This window comes from Siniperca chuatsi, linkage group LG24, assembly GCF_020085105.1.
Source record: "Siniperca chuatsi isolate FFG_IHB_CAS linkage group LG24, ASM2008510v1, whole genome shotgun sequence".
Classification (NCBI taxonomy): Eukaryota; Metazoa; Chordata; class Actinopteri; order Centrarchiformes; family Sinipercidae; genus Siniperca; species Siniperca chuatsi.
The window spans coordinates 1503310-1530809 of record NC_058065.1 but is presented as its reverse complement, the minus strand read 5'-3'; the positions used below and the strand labels follow the sequence as shown (position 1 = coordinate 1530809).

General features: G+C 43.3%; 2 protein-coding genes and 1 long non-coding RNA gene across 6 annotated transcripts in view; 2 read left to right on the top strand and 1 right to left on the bottom strand.

Annotated features, from left to right (window-relative positions):
• The window catches only part of setdb2 (SET domain bifurcated histone lysine methyltransferase 2), a 6293-nt gene extending 5777 nt beyond the window's left edge, over positions 1–516 (top strand). For all 3 annotated transcript variants that reach the window (XM_044187544.1, XM_044187546.1, XM_044187545.1), the window contains exons 10-11: positions 21–109; positions 214–516. In XM_044187544.1, coding sequence (XP_044043479.1) covers positions 21–109; positions 214–373 — 249 coding nt within the window. In that variant the 3' untranslated portion in view covers positions 374–516. The remainder of the gene's footprint in view (positions 1–20; positions 110–213) is intronic.
• Positions 517–1868: 1352 nt separating this feature from the next.
• LOC122871892 (NLR family CARD domain-containing protein 3-like) lies at positions 1869–12385 on the top strand. The gene is given in 13 exon segments (XM_044187459.1): positions 1869–3215; positions 3218–3266; positions 3379–3534; positions 4063–4209; positions 5054–5132; positions 5295–5523; positions 5634–6052; positions 6055–7415; positions 7503–7676; positions 8078–8251; positions 8502–8675; positions 11091–11137; positions 11292–12385. Coding segments are annotated over 13 exon segments (3615 nt in total). The 5' UTR covers positions 1869–3178; the 3' UTR covers positions 11861–12385.
• On the bottom strand, positions 11738–15041 carry LOC122872009. Of its 2 annotated transcripts, XR_006376969.1 has the most exons (5): positions 14665–15041; positions 13841–14535; positions 13085–13257; positions 12857–12982; positions 11738–11876 (listed from the first exon to the last, which is right to left on the bottom strand). It is a non-coding gene; the product is annotated as an uncharacterized LOC122872009 (long non-coding RNA). The 2 variants fall into 2 exon arrangements; XR_006376968.1 differs by having other exon boundaries at positions 13841–15041.
• Positions 15042–27500: the final 12459 nt, after the last annotated feature.

Sequence of the window (27500 nt, the reverse complement as noted above, 5' to 3'; positions counted from 1 at the left end):
CCTGTCTCTGCTCGCTACAGCACGGTTGCCAGCCAAACCTGTTCACCCAGAACGTCTTCACCGACTCCCACGACCCCGGCTTCCCCGTCATCGCCTTCTTCACCAACAGGTGAGGAAGAGGAGGAAGAAGGAGCTCAGATGCTGCTGCTGATGATGATGATGGTTGTTATTGTTTGTAATTCGCTGACGACAGATTTGTCTTTTCTCCGTCAGGGCTGTGAAGGCCGGCACCGAGCTCACCTGGAATTACTCCGCCGACGCAAAAAGGAAACAGGAAGTGCCCTGTCTCTGCGGCAGCAACTGTTGCCAAGGGCATTTTACCATCGAGGAAACCGTGTGTGACATGTGCGAGGTTGAAGGTGAAGCCCAGTAATCCCTCCACCAGGTTCAGACATTCACACTGACCATAAAACTGTACGGAAAAATATATTTTCGTCTACTGTGCTGTAATAAAACTGTTTGAAAATGCAGATTCTGTACTTTTTTTAGTTTTTCTAAATAAATGGACTAAATTTAGATTGTCTTGTGTGTTCGTTGGTTTCATTTCAGAGTCTATGCAACTTTTATCTTGAAAACGGAGTTTGAGGAAGCTTTTATTTTGAAACCATTGCAGGAGTAATGGGAGGACCATCCGTTAAAACGGTCGCTGTTGCTTTTGTTTTGAAACTCCAGTGCAACATTTTAGGATGACGTCATAATCATCACTAATTTCGAAATTCCAGTACAGACTTTATGCGATGACTTCCTCACCTAACTGTCACAAGGGCTTTTATTTTGAAACTCTAGCGAGAACACGCGTGGGCCTCCGTCAACAGCTTTTATTTGGAAACTCAATTGCTGAGAAATTACTTCTTCTTTTAATTGTCACTACAGGTCTCACGGTACATTATGCGATGACCTATGTAGGACGGGTGGGGGCCCGGGGGCCCGTTGTCTCATAATGCATCACACGCACAACTTTATTTAACTTCTTCCTGTTTACATCTGGTCATAGTACGACAGCCACTTAGCCACTGCTACAACATTAACCAGTTCCAGCTGGTCCAGTCCAGCAGGTGGCGACAACGCCTCAAAAAAAAAAAAGGAGCGATCAATAAAAAGATGACGTGGTGGTAAACTGTCGGGGCCAGCCACTTTTTATATGAACTACTGCGTCTTTACAGCGCTGTAACTACCACAGAAGCAGTTATGTTAAAACAAACGTTTATTTTTTTAAAGCTGATGACAAGAAACTTCAATGTGAAGTTAAAACAAGAAGAGAGTTGTAGCTAAATCAACTAGAAAAAGTACAATGACTGATTTAAATACGGTTTGATTTAGTTTTATATAGATGCATCCATTACTTTGTAATAATCAGAGCGTCTGCATGGACAGGAAACGATTTCTGGCATTCGTTGCCATGGTTATAAATTGCGCTGCTGAAATAAAAGGGGAAGTCGGACGGGATTAAGATGGTGCTGGACGCTGCAGGTTCTGGAGAGGATCTGGATGTTACAGTGAGGGAAGGAGCTGCACCAACTGGGTCTGGGTTGTAGAAGGGACTAACGTCGTCAATGGGTTTCCACTGTGAAGCTGTTACAGTCCAGCAGTTGGTGGTACTGCAACACTTATGGATATATAGTAAAAATCCTTCACTTTTACTCCCACTCAAGAATAAAATCTGTCTTAAATGTCAAAGAGCTGCAGAGGTTCGTCTGAGATGTTGCAGTACAGAATGAGAACAGTTCACTTTGAGCCTTTTATTTGCATTTGATTTAAACAAACAGGAAGTAACACCACTCAGTGCTTTTGAATTAATCAGCGGTGCAATCAACAAGAATAAAGCTTGTCTACATTTGGTTTTCATGCATCTTTATTTTTTCACGCGTGCTGTTTCTATTTTTATTTCCTGTTTAAATGTTGTCGAATGATGAAGATGTTTTTCTTACTTTGCTTGTGTTTTGGCTGTGAGTCACGGTCACGCGCCTCTCTGGGTGTTTCCTGTTCAAAGTTTACTTTCGCTTCCTCTGACCGTCGAGTCGCAGATAGTTTTCTCCTCTGAAGCTGCAGCTGAAGGTAATGTAACCCGTCTGAAGTGTTTGACTCGTTAACACAAGCTGTCGGCAGCTTAGTTCCACAGAAACAGCAGAAAGCTGCCGCTCGACGCTTCATTTCCCCAAACTCACAGCTCTGAGTTTCACTGGAAACTCGGGACTACAAATCTCCGCCATGTTGTGTCGGTGTCTGGGAGTGTAAGCGGCGGAATAAGAGCAGCAGCAGAGTCAGCGGATCCTCAGCAGCTGGACACAGAGTCGTTATTACTGTGTAGCTCCACTGACTGATGGCTGAAGGCAGCTTTTCCTGCCTGAATCAGCCTGTGGAGGAGGCGGAGACGAGCCGCTGCTCTCCCGCTGTCTGAGCCACTAAATGCGGCCTCGCTCGGCCGGACAGCCGCTGGAGAACAGCTGTTTGTGTCGGTATATTTCCACCACAGGACTGATGTGCAGACAGTTTGGGAGTCAGAGGGTCTCCCAGCTATCTGAAGGATCAACAGGTTCTTCATCCAATGAGCTGGAACCAGTGTCGCTTCTTATGTTTCACATCAACATGCTCATTACCCCAAATACGGATCTGATCACCAGCTGCTAAACAATCAATACATGAGAGAGACTCATTCACTTTGATCTGTCAGCGTTTTACTGAGGCTGCATTTACTTCAGGATCATATTATTCAACAGAGGTACAAAGTAAGTACATTTACTCAGGAACTGCACTGAAGTACAGTTTGTTGCTTATTATGTTGGAGCCTTAATCTCAGCTGTGAAATAATCAGCTGTAGCTTGTTGCATCGAGTCCTTTTCTACAGGGACTCTGTCAGACCACATCAGTCCATCTCAGCCCCTCTGTGTGTCAGTGAAGGTAAATCTGCACTTCACTGCAGCTTCATGACGCCATCTAGTGGCCTGATAGTAGAAGTCCAGCAGCTGATGGCAGCTTCCTCTGCCTCACTGCTGTCTGACTGCATTCAGCTGACACTGATATGAAACAGAAAGTAACAGCCAATCACTGGAGGAGCAGCTGATCTTCTTACAGGAGAAATGATGGAAAGGAGGATTTCAGCTGATGTGCAGATGAAGGATTTGTGTTTCCTCTCCAGATCAAAGTGTGTGTGAGCTGATGTGGATGTGAGTTCAGCAGCATGAATCAGTGTGAGGACAGAGAGGAGGGAGCCCTCCCTCTAAAACCAGTCTGTGTGGGGAACATGGCAGCCAGACCAGAGCTCAGAGGTGAGATGAGGATCTCTAACTGTCCATGACTCTTCTCCATGTCAGAGCTCAGCACTCAGATCACTGCACCATCATTATTCACACTCAAAGCTCTGTGTGTGTTGTGTTCAAGGCCAGAGCAGCAGAGACCAGACTCTGCTGGACCTGGACCTGAGTCTGAACCTGAACCTGGACCTGGACCTGAGCCCAGCTGTGTGTCCTTGAAGAGCGACTGGTCAAATGATCACATCATTAATTTTAAAGGACGACAGCCCTCTGCTGCAAAGAGGTAAACTGTTAAAACATTCAAATATCACTGATTCATGTTTTAACTGTTAATTATCCAGAGAAGTTTTATTAAATCTGTTTGTTTATTTTCAGCATCGTTCTTCTTCACATACATTTATATTCTCACGTGTGAAAGCTGCCCAGTATAACCAGTATAACCAGTTTTCAGCTCTTGACTTCAGTTTAACATTTTCTCCACACACACGTTCTGACTGTTGTCTGATGACTGCAGGAGAATAAAACAGTGATTTTATTGAGGCTAACAGATGCTAGCTGCTAACGATGGCTAACCCTGATTCGAGTTCCTCCATCAATCAACATTTTCTAGTTTTCAGTCATGTGACAACAGAAATGGAAACATGTCAGTGATAACAGCTGGACTGTGATCAGCTGCTCTAAAGCCCAGAATGAACCATCAGAGTCTGAGGAAACACACAGCTGCTTTCTTATTGATGCTGCTGATGGATAGTTTCTCCAGCAGCTTCTGTGTCTGAAGACTAAAAAGTGATTTTCCATCCATGTTAAACAGGATCTATGGGAGGCCAGCCTCTGCTGGACCTGGACCTGAGTCTGAACCTGAACATGGACCTGGACCCAGCTGTGTGTCCTTCAAGAGTGACCAGTCAAAGGGTCGCATCATTGATTTTAAAGGACGACAGCCCTCTGCTGCCAAGAGGTAAACTGTTAAAACTTTAAAATATCACTGTATTGTACGATACTGTACTATCACAGATCAGTCCGAAGAACCTAACTAATCATTCACACACACACACCGACGGAACAGGCCTTGGGGCAATTTAGGGTTCAGTGTTTTGCCGAAAGACACTTCGACAGACTGACTTTGACTGACCTTCTGATTGGTGGACGACCACTAAGCCTGTTCTGCCGTCTGTCAATGCAGAGACGGCTGTTATGGATCACTGCAGGCTGCAGAAGCTCAAAGAGATCCAATTTCCTATCGGGAGATGGGTTTGAAACAGATCAGAAACAAATACACACAACATGTGTGTAAACAAGTGTAAAAGAAACAGCCATACCAACTTCTATGAACAACACCTGCACCTGAGAAGTTTGTTCTAGCTTTCATTTGACACACAGTTCAGTGTGAAATCACCCTCAGCTTTGGTTTGATCCAGTATTCTATTCGGTTTTCTCTTTGGTGTTCCTGATGTTTCACACAGTTTATTGTGACTCACTACCAATTTGCACTGACAGGTAGCATCCAGTTAGCTTGTGTGAGCTGTGCGTTGCTGTCCACAGTATTATAGGGGTCAATAAGAGCTGGAAGGACTAAACCAGACAAGCTGGTGAACCAATGCAGTAAACTGAAAGCTGCACAGAAATGCAGACTGGACTGTTGATTCACAGTGGGATCAGCAGTACGACCAACACTTTAATGCCAGGGGAAACCATCAGATTCAATGTTTTAATCAACACTTTAATTCAAAGGACCTTTAGCTCGTGTTTGTCTCTGTGTGGACGGACATAATGTGAGCTAATTCTTCATGATTCCTCCACAGAGTCGACCAGGAGAGCTCAGAGGTTCCCAGTGGTCAGTCTGCCCAGCAGCATCAAACACACCTGGACTCCATATTTATGGTCTGTACATGTACAACAACTACTTTTACATCTATTCTGGTCACAATAATCTCCACGCTGCACTTTTCAGACCAGTGGATTGTCAGTCTGTCCAACATGGATCTGATGTTTGGTTCCATGATTTTAGTTTGATTGTTTCATTCATATAATATTCTGTTCCAGCTGCTGGAGGAGAACATTGTCACTTTTGTGAAGAACGAGCTGAAGAAAATGCAGAAGGTTCTGGGATCAGATTACCCAGAATGCTTAGAGAGTCAGAGGGAGGATGAGGAGGTGTTGGACGGTAAGGAGGAAGAGCAGAGGAGGAGCAGCAGAGAGGCATTTCTGAAGATCACACTGCACTTCCTGAGGAGAATGAAGCAGGAGGAGCTGGCTGACTGTCTGCAGATCAGTAAGAGGATTTCTTTAAAGATTTAACATGCTGGATAAACGGGACATTTACTGATGTCTCAAGAGATGGAGGGAAATATTATTGATCTGATTTTTTGTGTGTTTATTCAGGAAGTCATTCTGGAGTTTGGCAACGTAAACTTAAATCTAACCTGAAGCAGAAGTTCCAGTGTGTGTTTGAGGGAATCGCTAAAGCAGGAAACCCAACCCTTCTGAACCAGATCTACACAGAGCTCTACATCACAGAGGGAGGGACTGCAGAGGTCAATGATGAACATGAGGTCAGACAGATTGAAACAGCATCCAGGAAACCAGACAGACCAGAAACAACAATCAGACAAGAAGACATCTTTAAACCCTCACCTGGAAGAGATGAAATAATCAGAACGGTGATGACAAAGGGAGTGGCTGGCATTGGGAAAACAGTCTTAACACAGAAGTTCACTCTGGACTGGGCTGAAGACAAAGCCAACCAGGACATACAGTTCACATTTCCATTCACTTTCAGAGAGCTGAATGTGCTGAAAAAGAAAAATACAGCTTGGTGGAACTTGTTCATCACTTCTTTACTGAAACCAAAGAAGCAGGAATCTGCAGGTTTGAAGAGTTCCAGGTTTTGTTCATTTTTGACGGTCTGGATGAGTGTCGACTTCCTCTGGACTTCCACAACAATGAGATCCTGACTGATGCTACAACGTCCACCTCAGTAGATGTGCTGCTGACAAACCTCATCAGGGGGAACCTGCTTCCCTCTGCTCGCCTCTGGATAACCACACGACCTGCAGCAGCCAATCAGATCCCTTCGGAGTGTGTTGACATGGTGACAGAGGTCAGAGGGTTTACCGACCCACAGAAGGAGGAGTACTTCAGGAAGAGATTCAGAGATGAGGAGCAGGCCAGCAGCATCATCTCCCACATCAAAACATCACGAAGCCTCCACATCATGTGCCACATCCCGGTCTTCTGCTGGATCACTGCTACAGTTCTGGAGGAGGTGTTGAAGACCAGAGAGGGAGGAGAGCTGCCCAAGACCCTAACTGAGATGTACATCCACTTCCTGGTGGTTCAGTCCAAACTGAAGAGCATCAAGTATGATGGAGGAGCTGAGACAGATCCACACTTGAATTAAAAGAGCAGGAAGATGATTGTGTCTCTGGGAAAACTGGCTTTAGAGCAGCTGCAGGAAGGCAACCTGATCTTCTATGAATCAGACCTGACAGAGTGTGGCATCGATATCAGAGCAGCCTCAGTGTGCTCAGGAGTGTTCACACAGATCTTTAGAGAGGAGAGAGGGCTGTATCAGAACGAGGTGTTCTGCTTCGTCCATCTGAGCATTCAGGAGTTTCTGGCTGCTCTTCATGTCCATCTGACCTTCATCAACTCTGGTGTCAATCTGCTGTCAGAAGAACAATCAACCTACCTTGAATCTGCAGTGACACACTTGTACCAGTGTGCTGTGGACCAGGCCTTAAAAAGTCCAAATGGACACTTGGACTTGTTTCTCCGCTTCCTCCTGGGACTCTCACTGCAGACCAATCAGACTCTCCTACGAGGCCTGCTGACACGGAAAGGAAGTCGCTCACAGACCAGTCCGGAAACAGTCGAGTACATCAAGAAGAAGATCGAAGAGATTCCCTCTGCAGAGAAAAGCATCAATCTGTTCCACTGTCTGAATGAACTGAATGATCGTTCTCTAGTGGAGGAGATCCAACAGTCCCTGAGTTCAGGAAGTCTCTCCACAGATAAACTGTCTCCTGCTCAGTGGTCAGCTCTGGTCTTCATCTTACTGTCATCAGAAAAAGATCTGGATGTGTTTGACCTGAAGAAATACTCAGCTTCAGAGGAGGCTCTTCTGAGGCTGCTGCCAGTGGTCAAAGCCTCCAACAAAGCTCTGTAAGTAGATACATAGTGGGATTTATTCATGAACAGGAGAAAGAAATTAAAAACTACTTACTCGTTTACTTACTGTTGTCTCTCCAGACTGAGTGGCTGTAACCTCTCAAAGAGAAGCTGTGAAGCACTGTCCTCAGTTCTCGGCCCCCAGTCCTCTAGTCTGAGAGAGCTGGACCTGAGTAACAACGACCTGCAGGATTCAGGAGTGAAGCTGCTGACAGCTGGACTGGAGAGTTCACATTGTAAACTGGAAACTCTCAGGTCAGATTAAGTCACAGTCTGTCTCAATGTTTTAAAATGATTTCTCTAAGCTGCATTTCATCACGGTTCCTGAATCTCTTCTGTCAGGATTTCAAATTTCACAGTACAGAAAGTCTTTGAGTTTTCCAATGAATTTTGTACTAATTGAGGTTTATGTATTGTACAGCATGAAATATGACTTCTGAGTGAGACAGAGAACGTTATTTTTGTTTCGAATTTATTATATAATATTATCATTTCATGTTTTTACTGATTCAGTCACTTCTCCAACGTGTTCAGAGTAAAACAGCAAGGATTTTAACGTGCTGAGAATATATTATATATACTGTATCACCAAAAGACCAGACTCAGCATTTTAATACAAATGTTATTTGTCATCGTCTTCACTATTTCCTCTCCAGACTGAGTGGCTGTAACCTCTCAAAGAGAAGCTATGAAGCTCTGTCCTCGTTTCTCAGCTCCCAGTCCTCTAGTCTGAGAGAGCTGGACCTGAGTAACAACGACCTGCAGGATTCAGGAGTGAAGCTGCTGACAGCTGGACTGGAGAGTCCACATTGTAAACTGGAAACTCTCAGGTCAGACTAAGTCAAAGTTTGTCTTATAATTTAAGTTATTTCTCTAAATTTCAAGCTCCACTTAATTTCACAGAGCTGCTAGCATGGCTGTAGAATAACATTTAGATCATAATGTCATGGTTACTACTGAATCCCTGATTCAGTCACTGTATTTATTTATTAATTCATTTGGAGAGTGTCCTCTTGTATCTGACAGACGCAGCAGGACCCTCAGATGATCTGCCATGTGTGTTGTTTTGTGTGTTTGCAGGCTGTCAGGCTGTCTGATCACAGAGGAAGGCTGTGCTTCTCTGGCCTCAGCTCTGAGCTCCAACCCCTCCCATCTGAGAGAGCTGGACCTGAGCTACAATCATCTAGGAGACTCAGGAGTGAAGCTGCTGTCTGCTGGACTGGAGGATCCACACTGGAGACTGGACACTCTCAGGTATGAAGTGGCCTACTGCAGCCACAGACAGTCTGAAAGAGGAGGAAGATCATTTTCTCTGTCTTTTTGGTTAAAGGTGGATATGAGAGTTATATGAACAATCACACATGTAGGAAGCCTTTTTCCTTTGCTCAGAACAGAAACACTGGTTGAATGTGAAATGGAGATATTTGTGTAGGAGGACTCCAAGGAGAACATCTCCAGGAACAAACATGATATCAGAATCAGAATCAGAAATACTTTATTCATCCCTGAGGGGAAACTCTTTTTGTTACAGCAATTAAGTACTTGTAAGTGTAAAGTGCAAAGTGGATTACTGGTTGATGATAAGTATAAGTATGTACAGTATAAAAATACAATGTAATAATACAAGTAATAAGTAATAGTGCATGTACTGTCAAGTTAAGTGTAGCTTATTAAGATTATTATGGTGGATAGAAGTATGAGTAATATCAATAAATTAAACTGAAAACAGAGAATATTGCACAATTATTTCAAGTATTGCAGTGATATTAATGATCAATGTCCAGTTTATCGACTTAAGTTCATACAGACTGACACTTAGAGGAGGAGTTAAAGACTTTGATGACCACAGGCAGGAATGACTTCCTGTGGCGCATTTTAGGTCGGATGAGTCTTTCGCACACAAGTCATAAAACCATCTGTTTTTAAAAAAAAGACAGTTTAAAGAAAATGAAAACTAGTAAAATCAGGAAAGGCTCTCCGAAATACATATGTTTTAAGAAGGGACTTAAAAGAGATCACTGACTCAGCCGACCGGATTTAAAAGTAATCAGTGAAGTCTTATAATCTATTCTGAAACATACTGGGAGCCAGTGTAAGTTCTGTCCAGTCTGGAGTCGATCAATAGATTTTTGGTTTCGCAAGTAAAAAGGCTGTTACAGTAATCCAGGCGTGATGAGATGAAGGATGAACTGGCCCGCTGCAGGAGTCCAGTCAGTACTTAACCAGAGATATCTGACAATCCAGGAATGTTTATTGAGATACCAGATGAATGACAAATTGAACATGAAATTGCATGTGGTTCAGAAATATAAGCAAATAATAGAGAATGATATCACATAGTGCACATTTGACTAAGCTCATAGTGTTGGGTTGTACAGGACTGCATCACACTGAGAGCTGTTTCTAAGGTTTCGCCCTCCTACATGATGGCAGTCCCTTATGTTACGTAATGTGACGCCATGTTGGAAAAGAGCGGCGACTGTTTCTTCTGAATCTTTGCCCTTCTGTCTGTGAAACGTCAAATCCTGCATCAACTCTTCAAACGGTCATTTCCAGGAAAGGTTCAGTAGAAATGTAGTTGCTCTTTAAGCAGCGTTCAGCGTTCATGCAGGCCAAGTCTTGGACCAGATGTTGCTGCTGGATGCAGCGCAGGTTGTTGAGGTGGTGTTGGTGATCCCAGGTGGAGAAGGTGGAGGGCTGAGCTGAAGGAGTCGGGCTCACACAGGAGAGGAGAGACAGACTCTGGGTCTCTGCTGTAGATGGTTTAGTGTCGGGAGGCCCGGTTCGTTTGGCAGACCGGCCGAGAGGCCAACACGGCGAAGTTCCAGCAAGTCTTTGCTGTTTCAGTCCTCCATCTGCAGTTCTTCAGTTCAGTTCAGGAGGAAAGGCAGCACGAAGCCAAGAGTCACGAGAGAAGAGAGGACGAGAGGACGAGAGGACAAAGGACGTCCAAACCAATTCTAGTTTTGGGTTGAGGTGGTGGCGACCAGGGGAGTCTTGGCTCCAACACTGAAGTTCCACCTGTTTTTACAGATGTTCCTGTACTCACATCTGGACACATCATGTTTGTCACAGCAGATTTAAATCTGAGAGGAGTTTTCCCCAAACTGTCATTATTTCTGCTTTGAGTGACGTCGAACATGACGTGTGCAGCACAGTGAGACAGACGTGATCCTGACAGGAATTATTCCTGCTGTAATATACATCACAGATATCAGTTCAGCACCAAACCACAGTAACATGAACATGCACAAAACATCCAGCACATGAAACGATGCTGTTTCTGTCAGAAAGAGGATTTCTGACACTTGTGAGGGTTTGGAGGGAAACAGTCTGGGAGTCTCTGTCACCTGGTTTATGGCAGAGGTCTGGAACCAAGGAGGGCTGTTGAAGTGGGACTCTTAATGGAGACGGGACGATCCAAAAGAGGTTTTTGTGTGTGAACAGATGTCGTCCTCCTCTTTCACACACAACAACATCCTGTGGGTCACTCTCAGTGTCTGAGGAGAGAGGCAGAGGTGAAGAGGAGCAGGGGGGGGAGGGAGGAGCAGGGGGCAGGGAGAAGCAGGCCGGAGGCACAGATTGTGCAGATGTGTATGAGAGTAATGTAATGTCCATGTCTGCATGCTGAAAGAGGACGTGCTGGTCTGACCCCCCTCCTCCTTTCAGGGTGGAGCCCGGTGGAGTCCGATGGCTGAGACCAGGTCTGAGGAAGTGTAAGTGTGTTTTTACTTTGATTCATGAAAACAAAGCAGCACACATTCAGCCATCTTCAAACTGTGACATCACTCATTCACGTCTCTGATGTCGTCATCAAACAGATGACAGATTAATAACTGCAGCTGTGTTGTGTCTCGTTCTCTCCATCAGATTCCTGTGAACTCACACTCGACACAAACACAGCGAACAGAGAGATCCAACTGTCTGACGACAACAGGAAGGCGATATATGACACATTAAAGAGTTTTTATTCAAGGATCAAAATATTTCTGAATCATCCATGGTCTCAGCTGCTGTGTAGAAATGGTCTGACTGGTCGCTGTTACTGGGAGGTCGAGTGGAGAGGAAGGGTATTTATATCAGTGAGTTACAGAGGAATCAGCAGGAGAGGACGCAGTGGAGACTGTTTGTTTGGATGGAATGATCAGTCCTGGAGTCTGAGCTGCTCTGATGATGATGGTTACTCCATCTGTCACAATAAGAGAGTAACATCCATCTCCTCCTCCTCCTCTTCCTCCTCCTCCTCCTCCTCTGTCTCTGACAGAGTAGCAGTGTATGTGGACTGTCCTGCTGGCACTCTGTCCTTCTACAGAGTCTCCTCTGACACACTGATCCACCTCCACACCTTCAACACCACATTCACTGAACCTCTTTATCCTGGCTTTGCAATCTGGTCCTGGTCCAGGTCTGGTTCCTCAGTGTCTCTGTGTTCTCTGTAGGAGGGAGAGTCTCCTCCTGTTAGAGAAACACATCAGTTGAGTCTGTACAGGATCACAGCTACAGAAATCTTTCAGGTTATTGTCATAAATTCATCAATGAACTCAAAGTGATTTTTAAAGCTTCTCCATCTAACAGCTGTAAATAAAGCCCAACATTTTCATGCTCACGGTTGTTTTCTTGGATTAACGACATTTAAAAAGGAAGAAGTCACATTTGGCATCATCATGAAAAATGAGCTGATCCTAAAGACTGTTATTGTATTTGGTCAATTATTTTCACTTTCCTTTCATTCCTGAAGCTCACGAAGAAGAAAAGATTGTTAAATATGACCATTAATCTTCTCTCTGAAAACGTCTAGTATTTATTTCTGTAATTTTGTTTTTGTATTTATTTATTTCGTGTCTTTATATTTATTCTTACTATGACATTTATTGCTTTTACATTAGTGGCTATTGAAACCCATCCAATTTACAAAACTGTTTTCAACATTTCAAAAACAATTTCTTCTTAACGTTTCAGTAAAACTTCAGCCGCTCGTGGTTATCTCACAGCCCCCGCCTACCCGATACAGGATTCGAACCAGAGAACCCCACCAGGCCACCGAGCCCCCTTCGCATTTGAACCTGTTCTCCAGGCGCTTTTATCAGAATCAGAAACACTTTATTGATCCCAGAGGGGAAACTCTTTCGTCCTCTATCACCCCGAGATACTGGACCAGACAGGTGAGCTTTTCACTCTTTTCTTGGACTTCAGCTTTCAAAACGAAGTGAATCACCAGAGTATCGAACCCATGGCCTCAAAACTTCCAAGCAGTCCTCGACCATGCTGAGCTATTGGACCAGACCTTTCTTTCTTCACGTGTTTCACTCTTTCCTTTAAACAGCAGCTTTCAAAACACACTTCATCAACGATAACATGGCCTCAATACCTAAAAGTTTGCGAGTCTTAGGTTTAGACAGGAATCACCTGAGGATCGAACCCACAACCTCACTTACTTGCATAGTCGTTTTCTTATATTGGTCACAATCAGTCCACTTGGTGCGGAAGTACAACCCTCTGAACAGAGAGCCAAAAGTACAGAAAGTCTGCACACATGATGATCATGTATCCTGAACATGGGCCTGTCAGCACACACACACACACACACGTGCAGTGTAATTGTGTTATTTGCATTATTTCCACAGAGGTTGTGTAAACACAGTAAAAAGTCAACAGTGACTCACGAGGAGTTGGTTAGAAAAGCTGCTGCAGCTGTTTATATGAACTCTGGTTCGATAAGATTCACAGAGAAGTTGCTGAAGCCTCACAGTGTCACAGGGACACATGGCGTTGCCAGGGGAACCATCGTCTCTGAGGTCTTATCAGGCAAGTCCAGGATGCCTTCATCAACACTGATCTAAGAAAATATGAATGTCGATGAGGGTAATTTCAGGCATGTGACCTCCGAAGCGAAGACAGGCTTGTTGGACAATTTCTAACATTTTTTCATTATTAAACAAAAACGCTAAGACAGCAACTGTCTCAACTTTACATTCTAGTTTGATTTTATGCTGATTATAATGCTGAAAACAAAAACTTTGAATTATTAAAGAATAATCTTCTTGACACAAAAACTAATGCTTATGTAATAACTTCCTAACAACCCAGTCACACACAGATCAGAATGAATCAATTTATAGTATGACGAAAAAATAAAAAATTACTCTTTAAAGATCTTAGAAACTGATTCAGGCAGTCGACTGGTTCGAGTCATATCTTCTGGACAACTAGTAATTATGCATCTGAGCGGAGTTCCCCAAGACTCAATCCTGGGTCCTCTTCTATTTAACATTTACATGCTTCCATTAGGGCATGTTAGATAAAATAATAACATCAGTTATCATTATTATGCAGACGACACCCAAATTTACCTTCCTCTGCCACCAAGCGACTGCAGTCCCACAGATTCTCTCTGTAAGGGAATCAAACCAATAACTTACATCCGGAAGGGAGCTCGGCAGGAGACCCTGGGGGTTGGCCCAGAACGCACTAGAGAGATTATACATCTCATCTGCCGGGGACGTCCTCGCTCAGCCTGCTGCCACCACGACCCGGCCCGGGATAAGCGGCAGAAAATGGATGCATGGATGTGTCTGAACTTTCTTCATCTAAATGCAGACAAAAAAATCTCTCAATGGCTTTTCATTCAAATGAGAACTGCTCCAAAAAAGTTTTCTAGCTTCCAGGTTTACTTCCGAGGTCTGCTTGTCCTCTGATCAGCTACTGCAGTAAGCTAACGTGTTCACTGAAGTTACATTAACCAGCTAACAGCCCTTGTAGCCATAAAAGTCCCTTTTTGTGAGAAAAAATGATCATGTCATCAAAACATGAGACATTAACTTTTTCAGTGGCAGTCTTGGATCTGTATGAGACCGTGGAGTACCTGCTATGACCACAGGGTGGCGCAAAATCGACGTTACCCACAGACCTACGTAAAAATGTTCCTCTGCTTTCGCTTCTGTCTGAGATGAAGGATGCGTATGTAATATTTATTTACTCGTTTTTATCATTCATTAGTACTTTCTTGTTTTAGACACGTTTTTTGTTCAGGTGAACAATCAGAGCGTCACACACACACACACACACACACACACACACACTGAGGTTGGGTTTACCTGTAAGTATAAGCACACACCTCTACACACACACACACACACACACACGCACACACACTGAGGCTGGGTTTACCTGTAAGTATAAGCGCACACACACACACACACACACACACACACACACACACACACACACACACACACACACACACCTCTACACACACAGCTCGGGGTTCAGTCAGGGAAACACTGAGACACTGAATGCACCACACGGTACAAAACATTACACAACATGAAATAAAACTGAACTCATCTGGACTGACTCATCACTTCTGCAGCACACACACACTGTGACCCTGAGTGACCCCCTACTGCACAAACACAAACATTTACACACGTTTTTATCATTCATTAGTACTTTCTTGTTTTAGACACGTTTTTTGTTCAGGTGAACAATCAGAGCGTCACACACACACACACACACTGGAGTTTCCACTCCAGCTTCCTCCTGTACTTCTCCTTAGCCTCCCTGAGCTTCACCTTCAGGTCGGCCTGGATTGCCCTCACCTCCTCCCTATTACCATCAGTAAAGGCCCTCCTCTTGGCATTCAGGATGCCCTTGATGTCCTTTGTAACCCACGGTTTATTTGGATAACAATGGACCATCTTAGTTGGGACATTGCAGTCCACACAGAAGTTAACGTAGCCAGTGATGCACTCAGTGAGCCCGTCAATGTCCTCTTCATGAGGCTCACAGAGTGCATCCCAGTTTGTCATCTCAAAACATTCCTGCAGTGTCTCATAGGCCGTGGGGGGAGGGGGGAAAAGTTGTATGCGTCCTTAATGTTAGCATACAGCAGGTCCAGTGTCCTCTCCTCTCTAGTAGGACAATTCACACACTGGGTGAAATTAGTCAGTGTTGTTGAAACATTGACATGCTTGAAGTCACCCGAGATTAATATGAGTGCACTCGGGTGTTGAGTCTGGAGTTGTGCTATGGCGGTGTGAATGGCGTTGCACGCCGATGCCGGGTTAGCAGAGGGGGGGATGTAAACAGCCACAACAATGGCATGTGAGAATTCATGTGGCAGATAATATGGCCGGAGTCCCACAGCTAACAGTTCAATGTCCGGGCTACAGATACTCTGCTTGATAGTAACGGGACCAGGGTTACACCATCTGTTGTTAACCAGACCCAATGCTGCTTGGCTTCAGCAGTGCCCTGACCGAGTAGCAGGAGGAGAAGTTCCATGGCAAAAAAAAGTACTAAAACACTTTCTACTCTCATTTTCGTAAAGAGCGTAGTTTAAATTATACTTACCCACAAGTTACTCAAGTTTGGAAGAAAAAGGAAAGCTAAAAGTTTGAAAAAGTAAGACGACAAGACAGAGCTACAGCAATAGGCAGCATGCGGGCTGGCGCATGCGCACAAAAAAATAAAAATAAATAAAAAAGCTGAAGTCCAAAGTAAAGAGTGAAAAGCGCCAAGAAACCAAGTCCACCTGTCTGGTCCAGTAGCTCAGGGTGATAGAGGACTGCTTGGTCAGTCCTTTAAAGATGGCCGCTCTGATCATTAAATGGTGGAAATGCATTGACTTGTTCCTTCTGTCATGTGTTGTTTGAAAATCTGGATGCGAACCTCATTGGATGAAATGTGTTTTGAAAACTGCTTTTCAAAGGAAAACAGTGAAATGCGTGAAGAAATAAGGTTCACTAATCTGGTCCAATAGACCCAGCATAGTAGCTCAGCATGGTAGGACTTCTTGGAAGTTTTGAGGTCATGGGTTCGAGACTCTGGCCATTCACTGTGTTTTGAAAGCTGAAGTCCAAAGGAAAAAGTGAAAAGCCCCAAGAAAGCAAGGACACCTGTCTTGTCCAGTAGCGCAGGGTGATAGAGGACTGGGTGGGGTCTTTGCGGTTATTGGATCGATCCTTATCAAGACTCAGTCAATTTTGAAGTCCAAAACCCAAAGCGAAGAGATAAAAGCGCCCGGAGAAGAAGCCATAACGCGAAGGTGGTGTGGCGGAGTTCTCTGCAGCCGTTAGACATCAGTGGAGATGCAGCATCTGGGTTTGAATCCTGTCCGTGTCTCCCCCTGCCTTTTGGAGAGGTAGAAGCAGGGGGTTATGGAAAGGAAGAGTATCATGACTAAGTTTACTATGTGATGTTTTCTGATGATATTGGTATTATGTATGAATTTAGAACAAAAAGGTGACGTATTTCAGATCAAATAGCTCAGGGTGTTAGAAGACTGATGAGGACTTCCGAGGATGTGGGTTCAATCAAGATCTTGATGTTCAGGCAGATGCAGCACACACAAATTAATAGAAAACTATGTATTAAATGTATGATTTTATGTTTCTGAGAAAATGTAAACATCTGTGCATAAGATTGGTGGTTCAAGTCCCAGTGCTCTTTACTTCTCATATTCTTGTGTCAAAAGCTGAAATAAAACCACAAACAAACACAATAACACCAGCAGTGTAGCTCAGTGAGATACAAAAGGAGCTTTAATAGAGTTTGCAGTTTGATCCTCGAGCGACTCAATGACTTTTAAAGTCTGAAACTCAGAGGAAAGATTGAAAAGCTTTCAAAAAGACTATTTCAACGTCTCAGGTCCAGTGGCTAAGGTTGTTAGATCCGACATCAGGTATCATGAGGCCGTGGGTTTGGTCCTCACGCTAATCTCTGAATCTCTGAAAATCTCTAAAATAGAGAAGTGCCTCAGATCAAATACCTCAGGGTGGAAGAAGACTGGCCACCTGTCTGGTCCAGTAGCTCGGGGTGATAGAAGACTGCTCGGTACCCTTGAGGTCGTTGCCAGTTGAGGCTCAGTCAATTTTGAAGTCCAAAACCCAAAGAGAAGAGATAAAAGCGCCCGGAGAAAAGGTTGTAATGCGAAGGGGACTCGGTGGTGTGGTTGTTTCATCTGCAGGCCTAAGTTCAAAGTAGTCGAAGACTGTCTTGAGGATCTGGGATCGATCCTCATTTGACGCAGTAAATTTTGAAAGTAAAAAGCGCCAAGAAAGCAAGTTCACCTGTCTGGTCCAGTATCTCGGGGTGATAGAAGACTGCTCGGTTCCTTTGCAGTTGTGGGTTTGATCCTTATCGAGGCTCAGTCAATTTTGAAGTCCAAAACCCAAAGTGAACAGATAAAAGCGCCCGGAGAGGAACTCATAACGCAAAGGGGGCTCGGTGGCGTGGTCGGTTCATCTGCAGGCAAAAGCTCAAAGTGGTAGAAGGCTGTCTCAAGGATCTGGGTTCAATCCTCCTTTGATCCAGTAAATTTTGAAAGCTAATGTACCATATCTGCTATGCTTCATTACACATATATAATATTAATAAGAGCTCCAGATATAAGTTGATTAAACTCGTAATAATCGCTTAATCGTTTTAGCAAAAATGGCAAACATCTGCTGGTTCCAGCTTCTTAAAAGTAAAGATTTTATGTGTTGTTTTTTGTCATATACGACAGTAAACTGAAGATCTTTGGGTTTTTGACTGTTGGACAGATGAAAGGATTTTGAATTTATTTTATATTATAACTATTTTCTGACATTTTATAGACATATTGATGAAAATATTCATTGCTGGATTGCGATGCAGCTGCATGTGGTCACTTTTACATACTAAATGATGTGGTTGTTCTTCACTGCCAACATCCTTTGCTTGTAAGCTGCTTTACTTTGTGTCTCTATACCTTTTTTTGTACATATATTACATACATTTTGTGTACATATATCTTTTTTTAATTAAATGTGAACTTTAAGTAATCCCAAATATACAACAGTGAATGTGATTCTGCGTGCCTTCTTCTTTGTAGCAGAAATACTATGAAAACACACAAATTAATAGAAAACTATGTATTAAATGTATGATTTTATGTTTCTGGGAAAATGTAAACATCTTTGCATTTCCTGTAGAGGAATACAGGTACAGTGGGACAGCTCAAGCAACAATAAGGGAAATAATAAAAGTATTGTAAGATTGGTGGTTCAAGTCCCAGTGCTCTTTACTTCTCATATTCTTGTGTCAAAAGCTGAAATAAAACCACAAACAAACACAATAACACCAGCAGTGTAGCTCAGTGAGATACAAAGGGAGCTTTAATAGAGAACCAGAGTTTGTACAAGATGGTGGAAAACTTCTATGAGTTGAGACGACACTGCAGGTATCTGTTTGAGATGCTAAAGGTCACTGGCTTAATTCCCTGCTTTCTTTCTCTCTTTTGCGATCTTCTCAGCAGGGTCTCCATATCTACTGAAGGAACTTTGATACCGGCATTCACGTCCCCCTCAGGATGAAGTTTAACGCTGATTAGCAAATGTCAGCATGCTAACACACCCTACGCTAAGATGGCGAACATGACAACACAGTCAGTATTGTAGTCACTGTGATCGTGTTAGCATCCTGACCACAGACTGTATGAAAGGAGTGGACGTAGCCACTCTAAATGGGACCATAACTTTCAAACATGAACATCATGCTGTATTGAAGAAGACTTCTGAGACCATAAACTCATTAGGAAACTGTTTACTGAGGTAATAAATCAATTGAGAGGTAGGCTCATTTTCTCATGGACTTCTTTTTGCAACCAGCAGAGTTTGAAATCCTGACTGAAGTCGCTGAAATCCAACAGTTGCACTGCTGACTTCAGACTGGAAAGTTGAGGGTTCAGACTTTTAGTTTAACAGAGAGTTCGACAAACAAGCCGAACTTCTTACAGAGAGATAATTCAGGAGGAGGAGGAGCTGGTGACATTAACGCTGTCTGACCAACTCGTTGTCGGTTTGATCGACAAACGTTATCCAACATATCCGACATTACCCCGGATGATATTCAACCAATTAACAACAAAAGGACTACAATTCATCCTGAAGGGAACATGAATGTCTGAACCACATTTCACTAAAAGCCAAAAATATCAACCTCATGGTGGCGCTACAGGAGATGTCAGGGGCTCACTTGTTCACAATTTCATGGAAATCTGCCTGAAAAGCTTTAAAAATGAGACTTTCATTGTGTCTTGTTCAGTAGCTTGAAGCGTTAGTGGACTCCCTTAAAGAGTTCTAGGTTGTAGGTTTGATCCTCGGGTAATCTTATGAACTGTGACATCCAACACCCAGAAGAGCTTTATAGATGAAGAGCTCGGTCTCTTTGCCCCAGTGGTTCAACCTGCTAGATGACTTTTTGGGTGTTTTGAGGACATGGGTTCGATACCCAGATGATTCCTTTACTTTAGAAGTCCAACACCCAAAGCTTAGACAGAAGAGGGCAGACATGGTGACTCAACGTGTTCGAAGGCTCAGCAGTAGTTCGAGGTTGTGGTTTGATCCCCGAGCGACTCAAACACTTTTAAAGTCCGAAACTCAGAGGAAAGACTGAAAAGCTTTCAAAGTGATGAGCTCAGTATCTGTGTCCAGTGGCTCAGGTTGTTAGATCCTACGTCAGGTATTTTGAGGACGTGGGTTCGGTCCTCACGCTAACCTGTGAATTTTGAAGTCTTATGTCCAAAGGAAAAAGTGAAAAGCTCTAAGAAAGAGGAGCGAGTTGTCTCAGATCAAATACCTCAGGGTGGAAGAAGACAGACTAGGGGTTCTGACGATTTGGGTTCAATCCTCATGATGTGGCACCTCCTGTACGTTTATGGACGCCACAGGTGCTTTTATTTAAAAAAACTAAACATTTTGTGCTCATAAATTATATATTTTATATTTGATCCCGGGTAACTCAGTGACTTTTTCAAGTCCAAAACTCAGAGGAAAGACTGAAAAGCTTACAAAGTGATGAGCTCAGTATCTGAGGCCCTGTGGCTCAGGTTGTTAGATACTTCCTGTAGTGTTTGGAGGACATCGGTTCGATCCCCAGGAAACTCAGTGACTCTGAAAGACTGAAAAGCTTTTAAAAATGATTCTTCTGTTGTCTCTGGCCCATTGAATCAGGGTGTCAGAGCACTCTTCGAAAGAGTTTGAATTATGGGTTAGATCCTTGATTCGTGTGTTTTGAAAGCTGACCCTTAAAGGAAAGACTGAAAAGCGCCAAGAAACCAAGTTCACGTGTCTCATCAGGTAGCTCTGGATGATAGAGACCTGCTCGGCGGTCTTGAGGATCTGGGTTTGATCCTCATTGGGTGGAGTAAATTTTTGAAAGCCGATGTTGAAAGTAAAGAGTGAAAAGCGCCAAGAAACCAAACCCACTTGTCTGGTCCAGTAGCTCGGGGTGATAGAGGACTGCTTGGAGGCTCTGAGGTTGTTGGATTGAGACTCAGTCAATTTTTAAACTCCAAAGCTCAAAGTGAAGAGATAAAAGCGCCCGGAGAAAAGGTTCTGATGCGATGGGGACTCGGTGGCGTGGTTGGTTCGTCCACGGGCGTAAGTAAACGGCTGTCTGGAAGTCTCGAGGATCTTGGTTCGATCCTCATTTGACGCATTAAGTTTTGAAAGCTAATGTTGAAAGTAAAGAGTGAAAAGCGCCAAGAAACCAAGGCCACCTGTCCGGTCCAGTAGCTCAGAGTGATAGAGGACTGCGCGGTACCCTTGAGGTTGTGGGTTCGATCCTTATCGAGGCTCAGTCAATTTTGAAGTCCAAAACCCAAAGCGAAGAGATAAAAGCGCCCGGAGAAAAGGTTCTGACGCGAAGGGGGCTCGGTGGCGTGGAGGGTTCAGCCGTGACCATAAGGGTTAAGGCGCCAGCGGTGCCTGGTTTGAATCCTGCCGTTGCCAGTACCCGGAGCATCAGTGACATTTGTGAAGGGAGGGAGGGAATGGGGGGGCTGTGTCCCCCCTGGGGCCTTGGTGAGGTGGAAGCAGGGGGTTATAGGATGGAGGAAAGAATAGGGAAAGAATATTGTGTAATTTTTAAAAGTAAAAACTACATTTGTAAGCTTTATATTGGGTTTTTGAAATAGGCATTGAATCATAAGATTTTTTTGCACATAATGAAAATGTTAAAAAAGTTACAACAACTTTTTACAGTTTGCACAATGATATCAGAAAATACAATTATTTTAGCTAACCTAACATGACCAGTAAACTAAGCTGATTTGCCAGGCAAGTCTTCAGCTTGTGTCCCCACCACCCTGGAGGAGACAGTGACAACAGAAGAAACTTACATGAAAGCAGGTCCTATAGGCCACGTAACAGCCCTGTCAGAAAAGACAGACAGGATTATTAGTTATGCTGTTTATTTACTGTCACTATTACTACTTTAAGAGTTTTCATGTGAGAGTAGATGGGACTGAAATTTGAAATGTTATTGAAACATGGCACAAAGAAAACAGTGTGTTTACATGTAAATGAACAACAGTGGTGGAAGAAGTACTCAGTGTAGAAATACTCTCAAGTAAAAGCACAAACATATTTGCATATGAAATTATACTAGTACCAAAAAGTACCTCATTATGCAGAACGGCTCATTAAAGAATAATATGTATTACTGGATAATTGTTGATGTTACCTTCCTCAGTGATGGCGGCCATGTTGAACAGCTGGCCCGTGTAATCCTGAACATCACCACAGCGATGGAGTCGCCCTCCTTCTCGATCCCCTCCAGGAAGTCCTCTGTTCTCAGAGTCTCTCTCTCGGTGTCAGCGTGTGAAACCTTCAACAAGTCAACATTTGTAGATTTACTCACATGGTCAGAGGGAAAGGCCTCGTCCTCTGGAAGGACTTTGTGCCGAGAGATCTCTGTTTGCACAGATACATTCGAGTATAGCTCCAGTAAAAAAAGGCAGTTAATGGTCTCCCTGAGGAGCAAAGGCATGTTTTGTTATGTGATTAAAGTCCATTTCATGTTTTATTGCTCATTATATGATCATTTAACGGATATTTTTTAGAGTTGAAGAGTTCAACTGCTTTGTATGCAGCGCTGTTTGATTGACATTCTACATATTGCATCATTTCCTGTAAGTAGGAAATGGGTATATGGGTTAGTGTCACGTCTGTGTTGTTGCGCGTTACATAACTGTGCTGCTGTTTAGTGCAAGACATTTCAAGACACCATCCTGGTGTAATAAAGGTCCACAGCCACATGTTCCAGCTCTACAGGCTGAGAGGAAACGCATTAGACTGGTAAACCCGTAGCAGATAAAAACATGTAGTGAATACAGTCTCTTACCAACAATACATACATTTTGGCCCACTTGTCCAGCTCCTCTTCCAGGTACTTCCCGGCCATTTTGAGTTTCCCACAAGGCAGATGCATTCTTTGGCACCATCGACCGGCGAGAGATCAGCTACAGAAACATCAAAGAGGAAGTGAAGCAAATCATTTCCATATGATTAAATGACTGAGCTGCTTTTCTCAGATATTGAACATTGATATCCAAATAGCACATTGATGCACTCACAAGGAGGCAAATCTGCAATTTTGGGCACCACTTGCTTCAAATCTCTCTCGGAGTTGAGCCGATGAACGGGTCCCTGACTGTGAGACTGGGCTACTAATTCTGAAAGTAGTGAGGAGGTAGGTTACATCATCTTGAAACTCTGAGAAAATCTACAAATGCTGACAAAGAGAAGGTTCTGGTGTGAAGGTGATTGGGTGGTGCAGAGCTCCAGAGGAAGAAATACCAGCTGACAAGGACAGAAAGCACAGAATTAGTGTTTGTTTAAATGTATAACACAACACACAAACACTGCTGACCAGAAAATGAGACAACACAACATCCGTTCTGGGCTGCTGGACAAACATGGCGGCCTCCAGCGAAGTGGACCCGCTCCCTCTTTAGATAAAATAAAACAACGATTCTTATTTTCAGGTGATTATACTGGACCTTAAATTAGCTGGCAGTTTTAGCATGGAGGAGAAGGCCACACACACACATACAGCGAAGTGAAGAAAGTGAAGACAGAAAGGTTCAAAGGCGAACTGTAGCGGCAGCTGTCGAGCAGGAGCACAGATCCAGACTCTGCAGCTCCGGAGGCAGAAATACCTGCTGAGAGCGACAGAAGCAGAGAGGAGATGTCGAGTTAGTTATTGATCCCCGAGGGGAAACTCTTTCGTTACAACAGCTCACTGTCACGTCAGTGCACACAGGAACAGAAGTACTGAGCTAATCAATATATAATACGCTATAATACAGCTAAGGATATGAGTATAAAAGCTAAAATAAGTGTAAGTACAAAAGTGGTTGATAAGTATGTACGGTAAAATAATAATACAATGTGATAATATAAGTAATAGTGCAATAATGAGTACAGTCAATTTAAGTGTAGCAGATTAACCAGATTATTAGACAGTGCATATTGCACAGCAGTAATATAAGTATGAATAAACAGAGAATATTAAACAGAGAATACTTCACACTATGTCAAGTATTGCAGTGACGCTAGAGGGAGGAGTGTATTGAGTATATATACACACACATTTAGAAATAGTGATCCTAGAGATGCTTGGCTACAAGATGAACACCATAAGCTACAAGGAGCTGAACGTGATGAACACCCAAACAAACGACTGTCCATCTGCAACTACAATCTGAACTAAAGCTGTGACCTGACTCTAAATATAATCCGTCCGAGCATTAGAAAGAATAATCATCTGTGTTCAGCAGCAGATCTGATTGTGTCTGAGCTGATCCGATGAATGACAGGAAGTTCTTTCAAACATGTTGGAAGAGTCGCATCGTGCTGATAAAAGACACACGACTTGTGCAGCACGTTGCAGAAGCAAAACGCAGTCAGAGCAGCAACAATACAGCAACACACATCAGATTACAGTTAAATGCACGAGGCTGTTTCTCCTGCTGCATGCTGGGAAGCTCCCCTGTTCGCCTGACAATGTGAACTCGCACTGAACGACAGTATGTTGTCTAATATGAAGCTAATACATGAAGCTCAGGATACATGGCCCTGTGTGAATAAGTGATTGCCCCACCTGTTAAAACATAACTTAACTGTGGTTTATCACAGTTCAATTTCTCTAGCCACACCCAGGCCTGATTACTGCCACACCTGTTCGCAATCAAGGAATCACTTAAATAGGACCTGCCTGACAAAGTGAAGTAGACCAAAAGATCTTCAAAAGCTAGACATTGTGCCGAGATCCAAAGAAATTCAGGAACAAATGAGGAAGAAAGTAATTGAGATCTATCAGTCTGGAAAAGGTTATAAAGCCATTTCTAAAGCTTTGGGACTCCAGCGAACCACAGTGAGAGCCATCATCCATTATCCATTTCAGAAAAAGAACATCATACCAACAGTAAAATATGGTGGTAGTGTGATGGTCTGGGGCTGTTTTGCTGCTTCAGGACCTGGAAGACTCGCTGTGATAAATGGAACCATAATAAGGATGAGTGGGCCGCTTGATTGCAGTTGTTGCTGCTAAGGGTGGCCCAACCAGTTATTAGGTTTAGGGGTCAATCACTATTTCACACAGGGCCATGTAGGTTTGGATTTAGTTTTCCCTTAATAATAACAACCTTCATTTAAAAACTGAATTTTGTGTTTACTTGTGTTATCTTTGACTAATATTTAAATTTGTTTGATCATCTGAAACTGTGACAAACATGCAAAAAATAAGAAATCAGGAAGGAGGCAAACACTTTTTCACACCACTGTATATATAATATCTACTCAGCACGTTAAAATCCTTGCTGTTTTACTCTAAACATGTTGGAGATGTGACTGAATCAGTAAAAAACAAAACAAAACATGAAATGATAAGTTGCATGATTTCAAAACAAAAATAACGCTCTTGGTCTCACCCAGAGTAATAAGGATGAGTGGGCCGCTTGATTGCAGTTGTTGCTGCTAAGGGTGGCCCAACCAGTTATTAGGTTTAGGGGTCAATCACTATTTCACACAGGGCCATGTAGGTTTGGATTTTGTTTTCCCTTAATAATAAATAAGACTTTCTGTACTTTTTTTGAAATCCTGACAGAAGAGATTTGGGAACCTTGATGACAGAGGCTGTTGAAATCTTTTTGAAACCTTGAGACAAACTGTGACTTAATCTGACAGTGGGTATCTTGCAGTGCCCGATGACATGTACATGCTGAAAAACTGAATCTAGAAGTGGATGTTTTGGTGCTGCAGGGTTACTGACTGTATAAATGCTGCTCATGTGTTGTCGAACTGATAAAGATGTTTTTCTTACTTTGCTTGTGTTTTGGCTGTGAGTCACGGTCACGCGCCTCTCTGCTGCATGCTGGGAAGCTTCCCTACTCGCCTAACAACGTGAACTCACACAAAACTCCAGTTTGTCGTATGAAGTTTAACGTGTTGAGTTCAAAGAGTCAGACTGCAGCAGAAATCACTGCTTTTAGTCTCTTTAGGAAAAATCTACATTGAAGAAAAGGACTGTTTCACTTTTCTTTGATTAAACCAGATTTAAACTGACTGACTAAGTTACCATAGTAACCAACACCCAAGTAACTACAAGTGAACAACTTATTAACAGATATAGTTAATGTTTAACAGTCACGTGCCTCTCTGGGTGTTTCCTGTTCAAAGTTTACTTTCACTTTCTCTGAACCTCGTGTCGCAGATAGTTTTCTCCTCTGAAGCTGCAGCTGAAGGTAATGTAACCCGTCTGAAGTGTTTGTCTCGTTAACACAAGCTGTCGGCAGCGTAGTTCCACAGAAACAGCAGAAAGCTGCCGCTCGACGCTTCATTTCTCCAAACTCACAGCTCTGAGTTTAACTGGAAACTCGGGACGAAGGAGGTCAAACAGCCGCCATTAATGTTACAAATCTCCACCATGTTGTGTCTGTGTTTGGTGGAGATCAGCTTAGTTAAAACCATATAAAAGGTAGATGGAGAAATAAGCACAAACTCGCTATGGGGTAGTTTGGAGGTACTTGTACTTTACTGACAGTCACAGGGGACATTTGACTGCAGAATGAGGACTTTTCCTGCTGATACTTTAACTGCATGAAGCTGATAATACTTGTGTACTTTTACTGAAGCAGGATTTTGAATGCAGGACTTTTACTTGTACTGGAGGATTTGCACACTGTTGTATTGGTACTTTTACTTCAGTGCAGCTTCTTGTTCTTCAGATAAGTTGAACTGTACTCGGCACTTCATTTGAATTCATTCATTAGAAGAGAACCAGCTGCACACTGTCTCCATCTGAAGCTGGGATTAAGGCCTAGAATTAGAGTCCTTGGAGCTCAATATTGTTTCTTTTGTTATCTAAATAATGTTTTTATAAATGATGTGTTTGTTTCCAATGATGGGGAAATGATGTAATGTTAATCTCAGTTTTTGGTGGGAAATAATCAGCTGTAGCTTGTTGCATCGAGTCCTTTTCTACAGGGACTCTGTAGGTTCTGTCAGACCACATCAGCCCATCTCAGCCCCTCTGTGTGTCAGTGAAGGTAAATCTGCACTTCACTGCAGCTTCATGACGCCATCTAGTGGCCTGATAGTAGAAGTCCAGCAGCTGATGGCAGCTTCCTCTGCCTCACTGCTGTCTGACTGCATTCAGCTGACACTGATATGAAACAGAAAGTAACAGCCAATCACTGGAGGAGCAGCTGATCTTCTTACAGGAGAAATGATGGAAAGGAGGATTTCAGCTGATGTGCAGATGAAGGATTTGTGTTTCCTCTCCAGATCAAAGTGTGTGTGAGCTGATGTGGATGTGAGTTCAGCAGCATGAATCAGTGTGAGGACAGAGAGGAGGGAGCCCCTCCCTCTAAAACCAGTCTGTGTGGGGAACATGGCAGCCAGACCAGAGCTCAGAGGTGAGATGAGGATCTCTAACTGTCCATGACTCTTCTCCATGTCAGAGCTCAGCACTCAGATCACTGCACCATCATTATTCACACTCAAAGCTCTGTGTGTGTTGTGTTCAAGGCCAGAGCAGCAGAGACCAGACTCTGCTGGACCTGAACCTGAACCTGAGCCCAGCTGTGTGTCCTTCAGGAGTGACCACTCAAAGGATTTTTATATTAATTTTAAACGAGGACATTTCTCTGCCAGACAGTAAGTAGTTGTCAGCATTAAAAGTGTTGGACAGTCTGACCTAAAATGTTCATATTTCCCTCCTCATGTTGCTCACTGCTGATGTTTGTCCTCATTAAGTCCAGTCTGACCAGTT